The sequence below is a fragment of the Lissotriton helveticus genome, chromosome 1_1, assembly GCF_964261635.1.
Source record: "Lissotriton helveticus chromosome 1_1, aLisHel1.1, whole genome shotgun sequence".
NCBI classification, from domain to species: Eukaryota; Metazoa; Chordata; class Amphibia; order Caudata; family Salamandridae; genus Lissotriton; species Lissotriton helveticus.
The window spans coordinates 1324501618-1324519787 of record NC_136057.1 but is presented as its reverse complement, the minus strand read 5'-3'; the positions used below and the strand labels follow the sequence as shown (position 1 = coordinate 1324519787).

Below are 18170 nucleotides of genomic sequence, written 5' to 3'. Positions count from 1 at the left end.
TGCTACAAGGGTTTCCGAGCGTCTCTGATCCAGTAACTGGGCATTTCAAAGTGTGGAAATGACATGTCTTGCAGTGATCCAGAACCAAGAAGAATACAGCACAGGAAGGCAGTACCACATTATTTATATGAAGATTTAAGAATGTGCAGCACAAGCTGGACATGTAGGATAAAATGTGGGTTGGGAAGCTATAAGGAGCAGCAAAAGAGTAAACAATCACATGGGCAGGGTGAAGTGGATGAACTATATTGTGGAGTTTTCTCAAGTCTTGAAAGTATTACACATAAAAGGTGGTCAGTGTGATTTTTTACATTTAGTATAGCGATTTATGCACAAGGGTTATGGCTTGAGTAACGCTTTGCATCAAGTAATAGAACAAAATAATGACACATTTGCCAAGTCTAGCAGTAGAGGCAGGGAAGGGATGCAGGCTAGTGTGAATGTGGAAGGGCATACAGTTATCAAGACAATACAGAATGCACTGCAAGTCATCTTAGGCAATCTTGAGGTGTATGTGGTCCTCATGACCTCATAGGTACAAACCACGCAGAGTGAAAGGAGTGAAACTCACGGGGCTGAACAGCTCGTTGGTGAGGCCCAGGTAATTGTGCAGGGCCAGGAATGTCACTCGCTGCAACCGCACCATAATGATCTGAAAAAAACAAAAACAGCTGGTAGGATTAAGGCACCAAGAAGAAAATGCAAAAGGCAAGGTAAAGGTTATTTTTGCTCAGCTTATGTCACTTGTTTTCCAGACTCAAGAGGCACCTCAAGACATTTGTTTAAAGTGTAGCACAGTTACACTCTATGGAAACTAGAATTCTGCACATATTGAACATTGCACATGTAACAAGATTAGTGTAAAAGTGGTATGATGATGTAAAACCACATAAAAGGAGAAGTGAAAGTGCTGTTCCAAAGTGATGACTAAAAAGTCTTCTTGCTAATTATTTCTACCACCAATTCACGAGTTCATACCAAGTACATGTTTGAAAATAGCACTGAAAAAACAAAGAAATGCCAGAGATGTCCTTCAAGGGTTTTAAGGAAGAGGACCATTGGTGGCCTTTCTCACAATGCTATGTGCCTGGAAATTGTACTTTTTCTATGAAGATTAATTTCTAGAGGAACCTGCACATAGGGAAGGAGATAACATCAGACCTTTTCAGAACCGGGGACAGGAACGCTCCATACACTTTGAGCACTCTAAGGAAGTAGGCCTTTCCCACAATGCTATGTGCCTGGAAATTGTCACTTTTCTATGAAGAATCATTTCAAGTGGAACCTGCACATAGGGATGGAGATAACATTAGAACCTTTCAGAGCCGGGTGTACTGGCAATCTCCATACACTCCGAGCAATGGATGAACCACAACCACATGGGCATCTATTACAAAGGGTCTTGACAACAAGAGATTCCATCTCTGCCTCTTGAAGGTCTTTGGTTTGAGCAGATCCACCAAAATGTATGGGAATAAGTTCTGCATCTGGCCCGATTACAATCTAAGCCTCTTCTTTTAACTACTTCTAAGACCATAGAAACACTATTTACGTCACACAAAGGTTGATGTCACAAGGCAAATCCTCTTCTAAATTCCTATTCCTCGACTCTCAGTACTTATATATGCTGGAAGAACCTGGACATCTGGATTATCATATCATGTGAACTTTAAAATACTCATTCCCTTAGAAAACCAGAGGAACTTGGACAGTAATATCAGCACCACCCCATTCTATAGTTTGGTTAGTCAATCTAATTTAGAGTAAAAGCACCCAGTGCTTTTAATAGGACAACTCCCAATGAATCCAGTTTCTACGTGCCTGATTATTAACCTGGATAAAATGTTTTAATACTGCAAGTTCAAGCTCAATAAATGAGGATTACAATCCAAGTCAGACCGTTCAAGCTCAATAAATGTGAAACGCAATTTAAGTTGAAACCATATACTTTCACTTAATGCAATTACTATCAGTAAACCATTTGACATGCATGTCTAAATAGATTAAGAGAGCTGAGAGCCTTTAAATGTATGTTTTTACAATATAGTCAGATGGATAACTTAGATTATCTTGTAGAAAAGTTCCACTCACCTGAACAACACGCACAAGGCTCTCTGGATACTTTTCAAAGATTGCTGAGAAAGCTTCCACCGGTAACCGCAGGACGGTTGATACTTCCGCAGCTCGAGCAGTCACCGTCCTGTAAGGCCTTTGGTGCCCCTGCGCATGAAAACAGCAGAGTTTGAAGAGGACTGGGGCATCATAAACTGGCCAAAAACTGAGCCCAGCCTTCGCACTGCATAGTGTGCAAAGAGGTTGGATGCAGCCAGCAGATCATGTAAATGTCCTTGTACTAGGGAACTGTGCTATGTTCGCCAACAGTAAGTGCATTAAACAAACCTCCATGAATTTTAAACGCCCCTTTCCCCAAGCCCTCCGGTTACAGCATCTTCCTCATAATCCAATCAGTAGAACTACCTTATCCTCACTCTTTAAGCATCAGCTATTCGCCTGTGCATTGAACAAAGGCAGGCGCCATGCTCTCTCATCCTCTTGTAACCTGCCACGCTCTATCAGACCCTGCAACAGATTCACTGCTCAGAGCATGGGAGTCCTCCAAAACCTATACCAAAGATATGCTGTCAGGTCAGTTTCAACAACTTGGGGATAGTATTTCCATTAACTACTAATAGACTCTCAACTCAACCTTTTAAAGCCAACAGAAGGAATGCAAGTGGAAAACCCAGTCAAGACATTAATGTAGTATAATGGCACTGGCTTTGTATCTAGAACCAAGCCTTCAGGTTTCAAATGTTTCCAAAGCAGAGTCAACATTTAATGAGAATTCTGAATGCAGAGTGAAAGCACTGGAATAACCACTGTGTTGTGTTAGTGCTGTTAGGCCTCAGCAACTGGTACTTTCTAGACCGGGGAACCTTCTCAAACTGACATTTTAAACTGTCCAAGCCACAGCTACGATATCCGCGCCCAGAGGGAAAACCATCAAGCGCGCTGTGTGCAGAGTAAACTATCTGCTACACGTATGTCCACCTCAGTTCAAGCATTCCATCTTTCGTTTTTTGTTTTCCTCAGCTGTAGTGCCTTGCACAGCTTTTGGCTAGTTACAGCAAGAATAATTGCAGACTCACTGAGTGCTGATACCACCAATGACTTAAGACCAGCATGACTAGGTGAGCTACCATAAGACAATGGATGGAGGGCTGCATCTGCACATGCCAACGCCTTATCAGAAGACATCTGTAGATTAAAGCCTCAATCAGATCTCTTACTGTGATCACGTCCAGGATACTGAGCAAACTGTGGACGCTGTCCCCGGGGTACACCTCCTTTACCACTGCTTCTTTCCCGTCCTAGTAGAGAGAGAAGACATAAGATAAGATTAGACACTACCTTTGATTGAAAAAGCCATCTGTTTCCATTGTACTGATGAGATACAAAGTAATGGCTAAAAAAAAGACTTTTCATGTGAAAAGAAAATCTCAATTTAAAATTTGAGCCATAAAGTCACTGACCAACTCATACCATGGAATGTATTTTCGGATTACCATAGATATGAAGTTATTTGTTTGTAATAACGTAATGCAATTTCTGAGTCTATTCACTTCAATCACTAATGTTTTCCTATGGTACTGAGTGAAGATACTGCGTTAGTACAAGGAGACCGGTGTCTCTAATGCTCTAAAGAAGAACTGAAAGATATAAGTAACAAATCAAGCTAAATGTACTGCTCTATTACAATAGCAGTACAAGTAACAGTGTCCGCTCAGCTGAGTTAGGCACAACAAGATCGCGGACATACACAACAGCTTCAGCAACCAACCAACGCAAGCCACAACCGCATCAACGCCACCCACCACCACCCTCCGCACCTGGACTCCGATCAGCACTGAAGACACCATCCGCACAATGAACTCCATCCACTCCGGATCTCCGACTGACCCCTGCCCTCACCACGTCTTCAACAAGGCCGACGCTGTCATCGCACCCCACCTGCGGGACATCATCAACACCTCCTTCGACACCGCCACCTTCCCTGAGAGCTGGAAGCACGCCGAACTCAGCGCTCTTCTCAAGAAACCCACAGCAGACCCCACCGACCTCAAGAACTACCGTCCCATCTCGCTCCTCCCGTTCCCGGCCAAAGTCATCGAGAAGACCGTCAACAAACAGCTGGCCGCCTTCCTCGAGACGAATGGATCCCTCGACCCCTCACAGTCTGGCTTCCGAGCGAACCACAGCACCGAGACCGCCCTCATCGCTGCCACCGATGACATACGAACTCTGATGGACAACGGAGAAACAGCGGCCCTCATCCTCCTGGACCTCTCCGCGGCTTTCGACACTGTCTGCCATCGCACCCTAGTACAGCGCCTCGGCAACATCGGAATCCAGGACAAGGCACTGGAATGGATCACTTCCTTCCTCGACGGAAGAACACAGAGAGTCCGCCTACCACCGTACAAGTCAGAGGCCACCAAAGTCATCTGCGGCGTCCCTCAAGGATCCTCACTGAGCCCCACCCTCTTCAACGTCTACATGAGCCCCCTCGCGGCCATCGCACGCCAACACAACCTCAACATAATCTCCTACGCCGACGACACCCAGCTGATCCTCTCCCTGACCAACGACCCCGCCACCGCCAGAGCCAACCTGCACGAAGGGATGAGAGATGTAGCCGAATGGATGACGACCAGCCGCCTGAAACTGAACTCGGACAAGACGGAGGTCCTCATCCTGGGCTCCTCGCCCTCCGCCTGGGACAACTCCTGGTGGCCCCCCGCCCTGGGCACCGCACCCAAACCAACGGACCACGCACGCAACCTGGGCTTCATCCTGGACTCCTCCCTCTCCATGACCAGACAAGTAAACGCCGTCTCCTCGTCTTGCTTCAACATCCTGCGCATGCTACGTAAGATCTTCCGGTGGATCCCCACCGAAACGAGGAAGACGGTCACCCAGGCCCTCGTCACCAGCCGACTGGACTACGGCAACGCCCTCTACGCCGTAACCACCGCCAAGCTCCAGAAGAGACTCCAGCGGATCCAGAACGCCTCGGCCAGACTCATCCTCGACATCCCCCGACGCAGCCACATCTCCGGACACCTGAGAGATCTGCATTGGCTCCCGGTCAACAAGAGAATCACCTTCCGTCTCCTCACCAACGCGCACAAAGCCCTACACGACCAAGGCCCGAGCTACCTCAACAACCGGATCAACTTCTACACCCCCAAGCGCCTCCTCAGATCAACCAGCCACGCCCTCGCCGCCGTCCCCCGCATCCGAAGAGCGACAACAGGAGGAAGGTCCTTCTCCCACCTGGCCGCCAAGACCTGGAACTCACTCCCGACCGACCTGCGCCTGACCCAAGACCACCTCTCCTTCAGGAAGAAGCTCAAGACCTGGCTGTTCGAGCAGTAACGGCACCCCCCACCCCCACCCCAGCGCCTTGAGACCCTACGGGTGAGTAGTGCGCTCTATAAATGACCTGATTGATTGATTGATTGATTGATGGGAAAAACTAAAAATGCCACCCCACCACCCCCCCCCCAAAAAAAAAACAGGATTTCATTACAGCAGAAGAATTTGGTTCATCACTTCTTCACCACATGGATTTACATTAAATATCTTTAAAAAAAGATAAAAATAAAACAGGAAGTAATACCAAAATAAATCTTTGCATAAACTATCTACACAGCTAGCGCCTATACCCGATGCTGTAAGTCCAAGCGACACTGAACCCTCCTCCACACAGGAGAGAAACGTTGGCACCATCAGTAATTTAAACATACTTCTTCTGCTGAAACAAAGCTGGAGAAGAAGGGGAAGTGGAAACAGGGTCAATCCACACACCAACAGAGAAACATAAATTCTGATTATTCAACTGGCATTGCTTCCTCATGTGACTCCCTCCCAACCCCTGAAAAGATGAACAGAGGACTCTAGGAAGCACACATTTGGAATCACCACCTCGCTGTAAAATGTCCACAAGAGAGATCAATGGAACTAAAAAGTAATTGTTATAAAGAAAAATTGCCATTCAAGAAAGCCAACTGTCTGAAACATATTCAATGTGCACACACAAGCACACTCCGACACATACAAACATTGTACACCCAACACACACAAAGTTTCACTGCCAATGGAGAGCTAAACTTTTAAGCATAGTATTTGTCCTACTCTTTCATATGAAAGAGACTTAGCAAAGTACCCATACCTCAAGAATTCTCTCTCAAAGAAGAACCAAGATGTTGGGCACAGTATCATCCGAGACAGCGCCACAAGCATAAGCATGTTATCTCTCAAAAAAGGCAAGAGTATGGCCAGTATTCTCCCAAGCATGTGCCAAGAGTGTAGATACAGTATCTCTCAAGGAAGCGTAAAGACTGTACGCATAGTATAACTATGGAAGTGCCAAGAGTGTAAGCAAAAAGCCAAAAAAGTCAAGGGAATAAAGGCATAAGATAAGACACAGAACCACCAAAGTAAATGCCAAAAGGGAAAGTATACTATATACGCGCACTATGCTTCTGCAAAAAAGTGTGAATCTAGACAATATCGCGCATGGAAGCGTCAAAGAGTAACCACAAAGGAAGCAACCAGAGTGTAGGCATTGTACCCCCAAAGAAACACCAAGACTGTAGGCCTAGTGTCCCTCAAAGCAGTGCCAACACTATATTTGGTACACTATCCTGCATGGAAACAGCAAGTAAGCAAGCAAAGTAGCCCCCAAGAAAGCACCATGAGCACAGGTGCAATTATCCCCTTGAAAGTGGCAACTACGTAGGCACAGTATCTTTCAAGAAATGCTAAGTCTGTAGTAGCACAGTGTCCCCGTGAGGGGAAGATCGCACACCAACAAAGCAGGAACTGTATCCACCAAAGAAGCACAAAGAATCCAATCACAGTATCCCTTAAGGAGGCACCAAGGATCTAGACATCCCAAGGCAGCGCTAAGATTTAGTAGGCACAGTACTGAATAGGATTACCCATATCCTCAGAATGAGCACTAAGTGTAAGGTTGGTGCACAGACCTCGCCCAATGGAGTCAGTAAGGAAGGCTCACAATTGATGCTGACCACAAGTCTGCGAGTGTAAAACTACCTACAGAAGGAAGAATAAAGGGTATGGGTACCGTGCATATCCCAAACAGAAGAAATGAGTACCCATAATCCTCTTTAACCAAAGAACATTCAACAGCATGTGGTTAACACCCCCAACAAGGAGCAAACAGCACATACACTAGAGACATGACCTAGAAAGAGACACCGGTGTATGCAGAACTCTTCCTCCCATTGAAGGAGTTGAGAGTGTGAACGCAATACCATGCACAATCCTCAATGAGGAACAATGAACAGAAACACAATACTATTCTCCCATTGAAGATCTAAGATCATCAGCACAATTCCCCCACTCAAGGATGAGCAAGGAGCATATTTGCTTAGAGAAGGATGAGTGCTGGCACAATACATGTACCCAACTGAAGACCCACAGCATCTACATAATTTTCACCACACTAATATAAATATTAAGCGTGCTAGTATAATATACTTCCTTAAGAAAGAGACGAGCCTGGCAAAGTAATTCTAACCGAAGCTGATGTAAAGGACAAGTAAACCAGCACAACATGCCCTATCAATTGAAGAGAGTGAATTGTTAACACAATTCTAACCAAGTTAATGGCAGGAGAGTGCCAGCACAATACCCTTGCCCACCCGTGCAGTGTCAAGCAGAGGCTAGAATGACAAACTGCATGCCCCTAACCTGGAAGGTAAGTATAATACTCTCCAAACTAATGACAAAGCAACACTGAAAGCAAATCAGCCCATCCAACAGAAGCGATTAATGATCGCTCGGTGTAAGAGAAGGCAAGAGTTCAAGTGAGCACAATACCCAAACTTCGAAACCAGTGTCAGTATAATACTCACCAAACAAGGACAAAGTAAGAGTTCCAACATGAAACCTTTCTTACTCAATGGAAGATCCCAAAATATCAGCTTAACACTCACACATCTGAGGACAAAACAAGAGGGCCTGTACCAACACTCAAAACAATGGAATGCCTAAAGAGCACGATGAGTGTGCCCTTCTCTTAAGTAAAGAGAAGATGGGTACAATAATAACTATCACAATAGCAATAAGATGCATGCCACGCCAAGATTTCAGTGTTACAGCAAACAAATGATGGGCGGAATGCTGACAGTGCAAACTTTCTCCCCCAGTCATCTTTTGACTGGGGGAGAATGTTTGCATTGTCAGCATTCCGTCCATCATTTGTTTGCTGTAACACTTTTCATCCTAAGTGGGATCGGTATGCCCAGACATGTGTCCCTTGCTCACTGTGCCACTGGATTCAAGCTAGCCTGGCTGATGATGGGTGACATACCCTGAAACCGGTCCCAGGATGCTTGTTTCCGGTCCAGGGAGGACTTGGCCTGGTATTTCGGTCTGGACTGTTTCCATGGGGCGCATAGGGTCAAGAATGATTTCAAGCACAAAGCAACAAGTATGAGCCAAAAGAAGAAACACAATACTCTCACCCCACCCCAAGCGAGAGTGGTGAGTGCCGTAGTCCTAGGCTGCCCAGGGAACAGAAAACAATATCAACACAATATTCCCAGCCCACCAGAGAGTGAAGAATAACAGCACAATTCCCCATACCCACAGAAGGAAGAGTAGACAGAAACAGCAGTCCTGCTAGCTCAACCAGCCGGATAGAGCGGAAAATAACCGCACAACTCCCAGTCCACTCCGAGAAAGCCTGGAGAGAAACAAGACTATCCTTCCAGCTCATCTTCCCTTCCAGGCCCATTCTTCTCTGGTCTTGAAAAGTTTACTGTTCATTCCCAGCAAATATCAGCGGAGAAGACACACCGACCAAAACTTTGAAGATGTACAGCAGTGGTATGGAAGCAGCAATCCTTGGACACAGTCTGAACTGTCTGCAATACCTCCGTCCAGAGATACAGAAGCAGAAATGATATTGCCAAGGGTCAGCAGGACAGATTTTGCTCCATTAGTGGCAGAGATGTGACTGATCCTTTGCACTGTTTTTGGACAACCTGTAGCATGCAAAGTGGACATTGTCTTGCAATAATGTTGGGCCGTTCAGTGCCAAAGGATTCTCATGTACAATAATACAGGCTCCTGAAGGATGTGGGCACTAACAGTCAGAATGCCAACATGGTATGCTACAGGGAGCCAATAATAAGCAACAGTTCAGAAAACAGACTGCTGCAGGAAGTCAGTGGGCTGCTAAGATTCAATAACATTGCAGCACCTCAATACTGGATGCTCCAAGAACATAAGTCCTACAGCGCACTAAAGGAAGTTGGTTAAATTTTCAGTAAGACAGCAACCTGTTCCTGAAGGTTATTACTACATAGCTGTAAATCTAGCTAGTGTGCCATAGGAAATCTGTATTGCAGGAAATACATTTGTGACAGTAAGTACAGCAGCAAATCACTAAGGCACTGTAAAAAGTTACGGTGTACTACAAGAAGTTGTTACACAATGCAATAAATAACACTGTTAAAAGAAGGTTTATTGTGCATTAAATCGAATGTGCTACAGAAAGTCCATTAGAGACAGCAGTAAATCAAGACTGTCTACTACAGAAAGTTAATGCTTTACTACAGTACATCGAAATATTATGGAAAGTTTTAACTATATTGCAGGGTATTATAACAGTGTGTCACAGGAGATCATTATCAGCCTGACAGATCATGAGAATTTGCTAAAGGGCATTGATGACTGCATTGCAGTAAATCAATAAACTTTCTATATGAAAAAAAGGAAAAACATGTAATTCATCCCTATTTTAGATTTGTCCAGCTAGACCTTGTCAGTATTGCATAGACCTATGGAATATAACTAAGGCTGGCAAGTTGGATTTAAGTGTTTGTAGGGATGTAAAGGTAATAACATGACTTTTGGGTCACATTTGTAACTAAAATTGTACTGAAAATCTATCCTTTTTCGTTTACGCAGGTTGAAATAGTTTGCTTGCACGCATTTAATTTAATAGACCACTATTTTATTTTTTACCAAGAATGTTATGGGACTAAATGCAGGACTATTCTAAATTCATCCTTAACACATTTGAGGCAATGTGCTTGCTAGTGTCCCCATACATACCATACTGTAATACATATTAAAGTATTATGTTTTAATGTAGTTTGGCTAAACACATTAATATTTGGATTGCAGCCTTAAAGGGTTGTCACAGATTTTAAACAAAGTAACTTTTATCATAGTGCATCTAGTAAATAATATTGCAGAATTTCTTTTTAAAACGAACCACATGTTTTTTTATTTTTTGTATTATTTATTCAGTTTCATTACACAAGTAAAATAAATGGCATCATCAGTAACACAATCCTCACATTTAAACTTCTATATTCCCCTATATTAGATATAAAAGAAAGTTATTCAAACCATTTGTCACTTTGTTATTAAAGCTGCATTAACACACGATGTTCAAAAGAAGTGTGAGAAAATGGTATGTGGGAAAGAAACTAGATGGACTGAATCAAACAACTTAGTACAAATGATATGACAGTCCATAAAATATTTTTTTCAATCAGTTGAATACTTGCTGTATCATATTTATAAAAATATAATGTTGGACATTCAAAGACTCCTGCAGCCTGTATATGTAACATATAAGGTATGCCAACTGACACTATTTTGTGTTTGCCCCATCCAACAGTGAGGCGGGACCTTCTTCTGGCAGAGAAGGAGCGGAGACTGCAACAAACCAAGGACAGAAGCGGGCATCTGACATTGTGCGTCAGCTGAGCCATCAGGCTAATGGAGCTCTGCCTCAGGAATTGGAGTTCTTTTTTTTTTTTTTAAATAATCTTTTTATGAAACTTTGTCAGTTACAATATACAGTGCATCACTGACAGGAGATTTGGTGTCATAGAACCAGAACATTAACCATTGTTAGTGATGGAGCGAGATTCAGAATAATATTTTGTACTGACTCGCAAAGTTAAACTTCCATAAAAGTAACCGTATTAATTTGGTTTGTGATGATTTACTAATCAACCTAGTTTAAAATGCATATACACAAACACGTGGGACTAATTCATGTGCTCTATGTTGCATTTGCAAGTGTGTTGAAAATAATAAACTAACCTTGACTATTGACTTTGTCAGTATTAAATGCGGCTGTTTAACTAATGGCATGTGCTTATTTTGTGTGCTTATGTTATGTCTTTTTGTCTTTATGTGGCATAAGCTTGTGGAGGATTCTGCGGCCTAAAAGAAGAAAGTAAATATAAATGCAGCTTCATGTGCTTCAGCTAGGTAACATAGATTAATGGGTTAATAATTAGCAAAGGGGGTGGGTAAAAGAATAGGTTTCAATACTTTAATTAATTAATGTATTGTGTTTGTTTGAATACTAGTTTCCAAGGGAGAGGCTTGAGGCCTAGCGTTTTAAAGATGGTGTTTAGAATCCTGTCCAGAGTGGAGCCCTGCACGTATTCAGAAGTGGAAATTTTTACCACATTGACAGTTGTCAAAGAAATAAATAATTTGTGCAAGACGTGCTCTGAGAGTGACAAAATCAAGGACAGGATGCGGCAAATCTGCCACGCTAAGGAAGTAACGGACTGTTACTCATAGAATGTTGCATTTCCGAGGAAGCCAAAAGCTGCGTGAAAGAAAGGACAATGGAGTTTTTAGAAAAGCTCAACTTTGGATTGAAATTGGTAATGTCGTCACATGAACTGACATAAGACAACCAATGGGAACTCTGGATGGCAGAGAAAGTATACTTTTTAGTGGAGATTAGTTAGTTAGAAAGGTATAAAACCTAGCCCGTGGGCAGGAGGGTGCTCCTCACTTTCCAGGTCCCGAATGAAGTGACATGCTGTCGGACTTCTTGCTCACATAAGGACAGCAGAGATAATTGATTTTTCCTTTTTAGGTGAAGTGAGAATAGTCAGGGAAATAGCTATAGGGAATGGAAACTGTTATTAATTAAAATTCATGTTTTCTGAATATGCTTTGAAATGTCAGTCTAATTGATCATTCCTCATTAAATGCTGCTTATTTGCTAAATAAATAATGATTTAATAAAGAAAATGCTCTTACTTTGAAAAAAAAGAGTTAATAAATAAGATTTTGAAACGACAAGCTGGTCTTGTTTATTCATGGTCTTGTTACCTTCAGTTGATCCATTTACCTTAGTGACTTAATTAAAATGATATATGCTTAAAAACCATGGTAACAAATGATAATCTGCAGATGTATATTAAATGTGTAAATAGTTTGTGAATAGGTTCTGATTAATTAGGTCACATGATTCAGTTGCCCAAAAATTGTCTCGTTGGTTTATGGGCCTTGTGAGAGATTTATGATTAATGGTAAGTATTGTGGTATTAGGTAGCATTGTTGAGACAGTTTTTCTTTGGGGCGCTGGATCATTAGTTACAATTCTAGAATGTTTCAGATGCAGGAGCACTGTCTCTCTGACAAGAGGATTACTTTACAAATCTGTATTGAAGTGATCTTGCATGCATTTCAAAACCTATCTTGAGAAACCAATTCTGAAGTTCATACAACATGTGTGCCCCCTTTGGTTCTGGTTACCTCCCACCCTCACCCTCCATCTTCCCGAGGCCTCTGTATGCCATCCAGCTGTTATATATATTTTTTTCCCCATTTTTTTGGGCAACCTCTACTTTCGTAGACTATTTTTTCCGTAGCACTGCACCAATCTAAGTCCAACTTCCACTGTCTTATCTTCGGGGCAGGAATTGGAGTTCTGCTGGTCAACATGCATCAGCAAAGACACCAGAACAATGGGGGGCTGCTTTAGGAGTTCTAATGATGAAAATGCACTCAATTTCGGTAACCAATACCTTTCAGGCCCTCTTTCCTCAAGCCTAAGTAAAATGTTTGGATGAGCTATTGAAATATTAATATGGTGGTTGTGTTCCAACCCACTGAAAGAGAATTTGCTACATGCATGGAATACAAGCAAGCTCCCTCAGAACAGTCTTTTACATGACAAAAACACACAAGAAGGATTGTTTCACTCACACTGACAAACCACTCCTGAAAAGAGTGACTGCTGTCTACGGATATGGTCTTGGTGCCCATGGGTAGCCTAAAAAGGCAGTGGGTCACAGCCAATAATGGTTTGAGAGTTTCATAAAAGAGGTGGGACAGTTTATTTTACATAATTTCAATCTCTTCAACCAATCGTATTCTGCTATTGGCACATGTACCCTTTTACTTATTACTGCCATTGTCATACTTGAGCAGTACCCCATAGTCTTCATTGTCCTGTCACAGGTTCATGAACATGATTCCCTCACCATCCCCTGTGGCCCTTTTCGCTTTTGCATGATACTGTTCTGCTACCCCTCATTTGCCTCATGTGGACTTGTCACCATTTTATAGGTTCTTGCTTATGGTCCTCCTTCCTTGCCCCAAGAGCCTACTCAGCCCTTTCATATAACATTGGTTCCTTCACTTCTCAATTGTTGCCCAAATTCAAGTCAAGTCAAGTCAGCACTTGTATAGCGCACTACATACCCAGAGAGTCTCAAGGCGCTTGAGGAAAAGGGGGGTATTTACTTATCGAAAATCCAAGTTTTTAGTTGTTTTCTGAAGGAGAGGTGGTTCTGTTTAAGGCGGAGGTGGATGGGGAGAGAATTCCAGGTTTTGGCCGCTAAATGGGAAAAGGATCTTCCCCCCATGGTGGCTCTGTGGATGCGCGGGACAGCAGCTAGGGCTTGATTGGACGATCGCAGCTGGCGGGTGGGGGTGTAGAAGGATAGGCGCGTGTTGAGGCATTCAGGTCCTAGGTCGTAGAGGGCTTTGTGTGCGTGGGTGAGGAGACGGAACGTTATCCTCTTGTTGACGGGGAGCCAGTGGAGGTCTTTCAGGTGACTGGTAATGTGATCTTTGCGGGGAATGTCTAGTCTGGCTGAGGCGTTTTGGATGCGTTGGAGTTTTTTCTGTAGTTTGGCTGTGGTTCCGGCGTACAGGGTGTTTCCATAGTCCAGTCGGCTTGTGACCAGTGCGTGGGTGACCGTTTTTCTTGTTTCGGTGGGGATCCAACTGACTGTTTTTTTGAGCATGCGTACGATGTTGAAGCATGATGATGTGACGGCGTTGACTTGTCTGGTCATCGAGAGTGAGGAGTCCAGGATGAAGCCCAGGTTATGTGCGTGGTCCATAGGTATGGGTGCGTTTCCCAGAGCTGGTGGCCACCATGAGTCGTCCCAAGCGGAGGGGGATGATCCTAGGATGAGGACTTCCGTTTTGTCCGAGTTCAGTTTTAGACGGCTGTTCTTCATCCACTCGGCTACTTCTTTCATCCCTTCGTGTAGGTTGGTTTTGGCGGTGTTTGGGTCTTTGGTGAGGGAGAGGATCAGCTGGGTGTCATCGGCGTAGGAGATGATGTTGAGGTTGTGTTGTCGCGCGATGGTTGCGAGGGGGCTCATGTATACGTTGAAGAGGGTAGGACTGAGTGCTGATCCTTGTGGTACGCCGCAGATGACTTCGGTGGCCTCAGATCTGAAAGGGGGGATGCGGACTCTCTGGGTTCTACCGGTGAGGAACGAGATGATCCATTCCAAGGCTTTTCCTTGTATTCCGACGTTGCTGAGGCGTTGTATAAGGGTGCTATGACAGACTGTGTTGAAGGCTGCGGAGAGGTCAAGTAGGATGAGGGCAACTGTTTCTCCATTGTCCAGTAGTGTTCGAATGTCGTCTGTTGCTGCGATGAGGGTGGTCTCTGTGCTGTGTTTGGCTAGGAAGCCCGACTGTGAAGGGTCGAGGGATTTGTTGGATTCGACGAAGGCGGCGAGCTGACTGTTGACGGCTTTCTCAATGACTTTGGCAGGGAATGGGAGGAGCGAGGTAGGGCGGTAGTTTTTGAGTTCAGTGGGGTCTGCTGTGGGTTTCTTCAGAAGGGCGCTGAGTTCGGCATGTTTCCAGCTTTCCGGGAAGGTAGCGGAGTTGAGGGAGCAGTTGATGACGTCTCGGAGATGGGGTGTGATAATGGAGTCTGCTTTATTGAAGATGTGGTGGGGACATGGGTCGGTTGGGGATCCTGAGTGGATGGAGTTCATCAGGCGGATGGTGTCTTCAGTGGTGATTGGATTCCAGGTGTAGAGGCTGTTCGAGGGGGAGTTTCGTTCGGAGGTGGGTGGAGTGAGTTGGTCTCCGGCCTTGTTGTCAAAGCTGTTATGTATGTCGGCGATTTTGTTGTGGAAGAATGAGGCCAGGGAGTCGCAGAGGACCTGGGAGGGAGTGATGTCATTGGTGCTGGCGGTGGGGTTAGTAAATTCTTTGACGATGTTGAATAGTTCCTTGCTGTTGTGGGCGTTGTTGTCAAGTCGGTCCTTGAATGCTGATTTCTTGGTTGATCGGATCAGTTGGTGGTGCTTGCGGGTGGCGTTTTTGAAGGTGGCCAAGGTGACAGTGTTTGGGTCTTTTCTCCAGGCTTTCTCAAGGGTACGGCAGAGCTTCTTGGATTTCCTAAGGTCATCGTTGAACCAGGGGGCTTTTTTGCTGTTTTGTTTGATTTGATGGTTTTTCAAGGGTGCTAATTCGTCGGCGCTGTGGGTGATCCAGTGTGTGAGGTTGGTGGCTGCTTGGTTTGGGTCCGATGAATTGGCAGGAGGGTTTTGGTGAAGCGATGTGAGGAGCTGGTCGATTGTGATTTTGTTCTAGTTTCTTCGGAGAATTGGTTGAGGGTGGTTGTGGGTCGTGGTCTTTTTGTAGTTGAATGAACGCAGCTGTGGTCCGTCCAATGGAGAGCTGAGGTGTGATTGAAGGAGATGTGCTTGCTGGATGTGAAGATTGGGTCGAGCGTGTGTCCGGCGTAGTGGGTGGTAGTGTTGCTGTCGTTGTTCTTTTCCAGGTGGAAATTGAGGTCTCCCAGTAGAATGTATTCCTCAGAGGGGAGGACGTGTGGGGTGATGAAGTCAGTGATGTCTTCGCTGAATTGTGTGCGGGGTCCTGGTGGTCTGTAGAGGAGGGTGCCTCTGAGTGTGGTCTTGAGGTCGGTGTGGATCTGGAAGTGAAGGTGTTCGGCGATAGTGAGGTTATCGTCAGAACTGGTCGTGACGCGGATGGAGTTCTTATGGACGATGGCGATCCCTCCTCCTGTTTGGTTGGTGCGGTCCTTTCGGATGATCTTGTAGCCGTCCGGGATGGCTATGGCGATGTCGGGAGCTGATGAGGTGTTCATCCAGGTTTCTGTTAGGAAGGCGACGTCAGGGGATGTGGTGTCGAGTAGGTGCCAAAGGTCAATGGCGTGTTTGTGAACCGAGCGCATGTTGAGTAGGATGCATTTTAGGTGGTTAGTGCCGGAGCTCTGTTTGGGGTTTGTGGGTTTGGTGTGGGTCCTGATGCAGTCGAACTTGCATGAGTGGCAGGTGAATGGTCCATGGGTGTGTCCTGGGGCGGCTTGGTGGCAGTTTGGTGGACGGCCGGGGTTGAGGGCTGAGAGGGTAGCGGCGTTGTATGTGATGCGGGAGGAGATCGGTTTGCGAGGACCAGGGGGTCTGGCGCTGGGTGCGGTCCAGGCGCGGACGGGCGTAGACGGGCTTACCTTTGGCGCGCCTTCGGCGCGCATGGGGCGCTTCCGCTGCGCGTGAACGCTGCGCGAAAATGCATCTGTCATAAATGGATAGTGGAGGGGGCGGAGCGTGGGTGGGGCAGCTGGGAGGCGGGAGCGGGGGGGAGGGACGGGCTGGAGGCACAACAAAATGGCAGCAACAATAACACAAGGCAAACAGGACGAGATTGGGGCACGATGCTAAATAATGCTGCGGGCACAATCAGGCACAACTAAGTCTCAGGGAGCAATGCAGACAATGCGAGCGGTGGAGTGCTAGGAACATACACAGGCACAATAAATTACAAGCAATGCGAAGCGCTACAGCAACTAAGCAGGCACAAATTAGCACAAATCGATTATAAGGCACAGAATCGTTTTGGCAGCAGTGGGGAGAACAGCGCTACGATACCAAGAGGCAGGGTGGAGCGACCGCTTCTGCCGGAGACAGGCTGGTCACTCTTCGCTCTACCCTTGTGAGTATCTTGCAGATAGTCCCCTCTGTCACTCATATCACCTGCACTGAGTGCTACCCAGGCGCGCAACACCCATTGGGCTCACGGGGCTTCAGCCCCCCCATCGTGTGTGTCAGCCCGCAGAGACAGCTTCGCGAGCTGGCGAGCATCTTATTGCAGCTGCACCCGAGTACTTAACAGGTCTTTAAAAGACCATTTACTTGCAAATAAGGCTTCTGTTGTGTGTTGACCCCTTCTTACAGCCACTCTGTCCCTGGTTGGAAGAATTAGCCCCCCCCCCGAAATATTTTTCAGCCCCCCCCGAAATTTGGCTCTAGTTGTCCGCCTGGTGCTACCAGCTTCGATCCTCCTCATATCCGTTCTTCCACATGCTCCTGGCATTGACATCCCTTTACCTTATCACTTGACTTTTTTATCTCATGCATCTCACCTGCTCGGTCAGGCAGAGCTCCAGTTTGCCTTCCTGAACCACGTAGATACTGCTGTCTGGTTGGCCCGGGCGGAAAACATACTCGCCCTGCTGGAACTGCTGGAAGATCATATGCTTGCAAAGCTCCAGGAACAAGGGCTTCTCAAAGTGCCCCAGGACCCTGTGTGGAAGAGCAACAGCAGGTGAGAAGAAAGCACAAAATATCCCCTCTTCACCCCAGTTGCCGACTAAGGGAGCCACATCAAATTTGGTTAAGTGTTACAATACAACAAAGACTCTAGTGTCCACTGGGGATATGAGATACTGTGCAAGTGGGATGAGAACAAACTTAGGAGATCATGGAACCGCCAAATGATGCACAACTTCTGGTGCGAGGAAAACAGCAGCACTTCTACAGAGTGTAGTGTGTTGGGAACAGTCACAAATAGAATTAACCTAGCAACTAAAATAGACTGGCTTCAAGAAGTTTACAAATAATCTGTTTAAAAAGATGCAGGCAAAGTAAACAAAACATTTGCTTCCACTGTTAGAACATTGTGCCATCCAGTCATTCTCTAGATGTTTGGTCACAGTTTTAGGCATTAACAAAGGCCTCAAGTCTCCCCATCTAGAATGACTGCATATTTGATAACTTTCATTCAGGATTCCGCACTAG

The 18170-nt window shown here is 45.4% G+C and overlaps 1 protein-coding gene across 3 annotated transcripts in view; it reads right to left on the bottom strand.

The window, feature by feature from the left end:
• Window positions 1-18170, bottom strand: part of PNPLA6 (patatin like domain 6, lysophospholipase) — a 262435-nt gene that overhangs the window by 126405 nt on the left and 117860 nt on the right. For all 3 annotated transcript variants that reach the window (XM_078682176.1, XM_078682170.1, XM_078682183.1), the window contains exons 8-11: window positions 17516-17675; window positions 3291-3371; window positions 2092-2220; window positions 572-652 (exon numbers count right to left, since the gene is read on the bottom strand). In XM_078682176.1, coding sequence (XP_078538302.1) covers window positions 572-652; window positions 2092-2220; window positions 3291-3371; window positions 17516-17675 — 451 coding nt within the window. The remainder of the gene's footprint in view (window positions 1-571; window positions 653-2091; window positions 2221-3290; window positions 3372-17515; window positions 17676-18170) is intronic.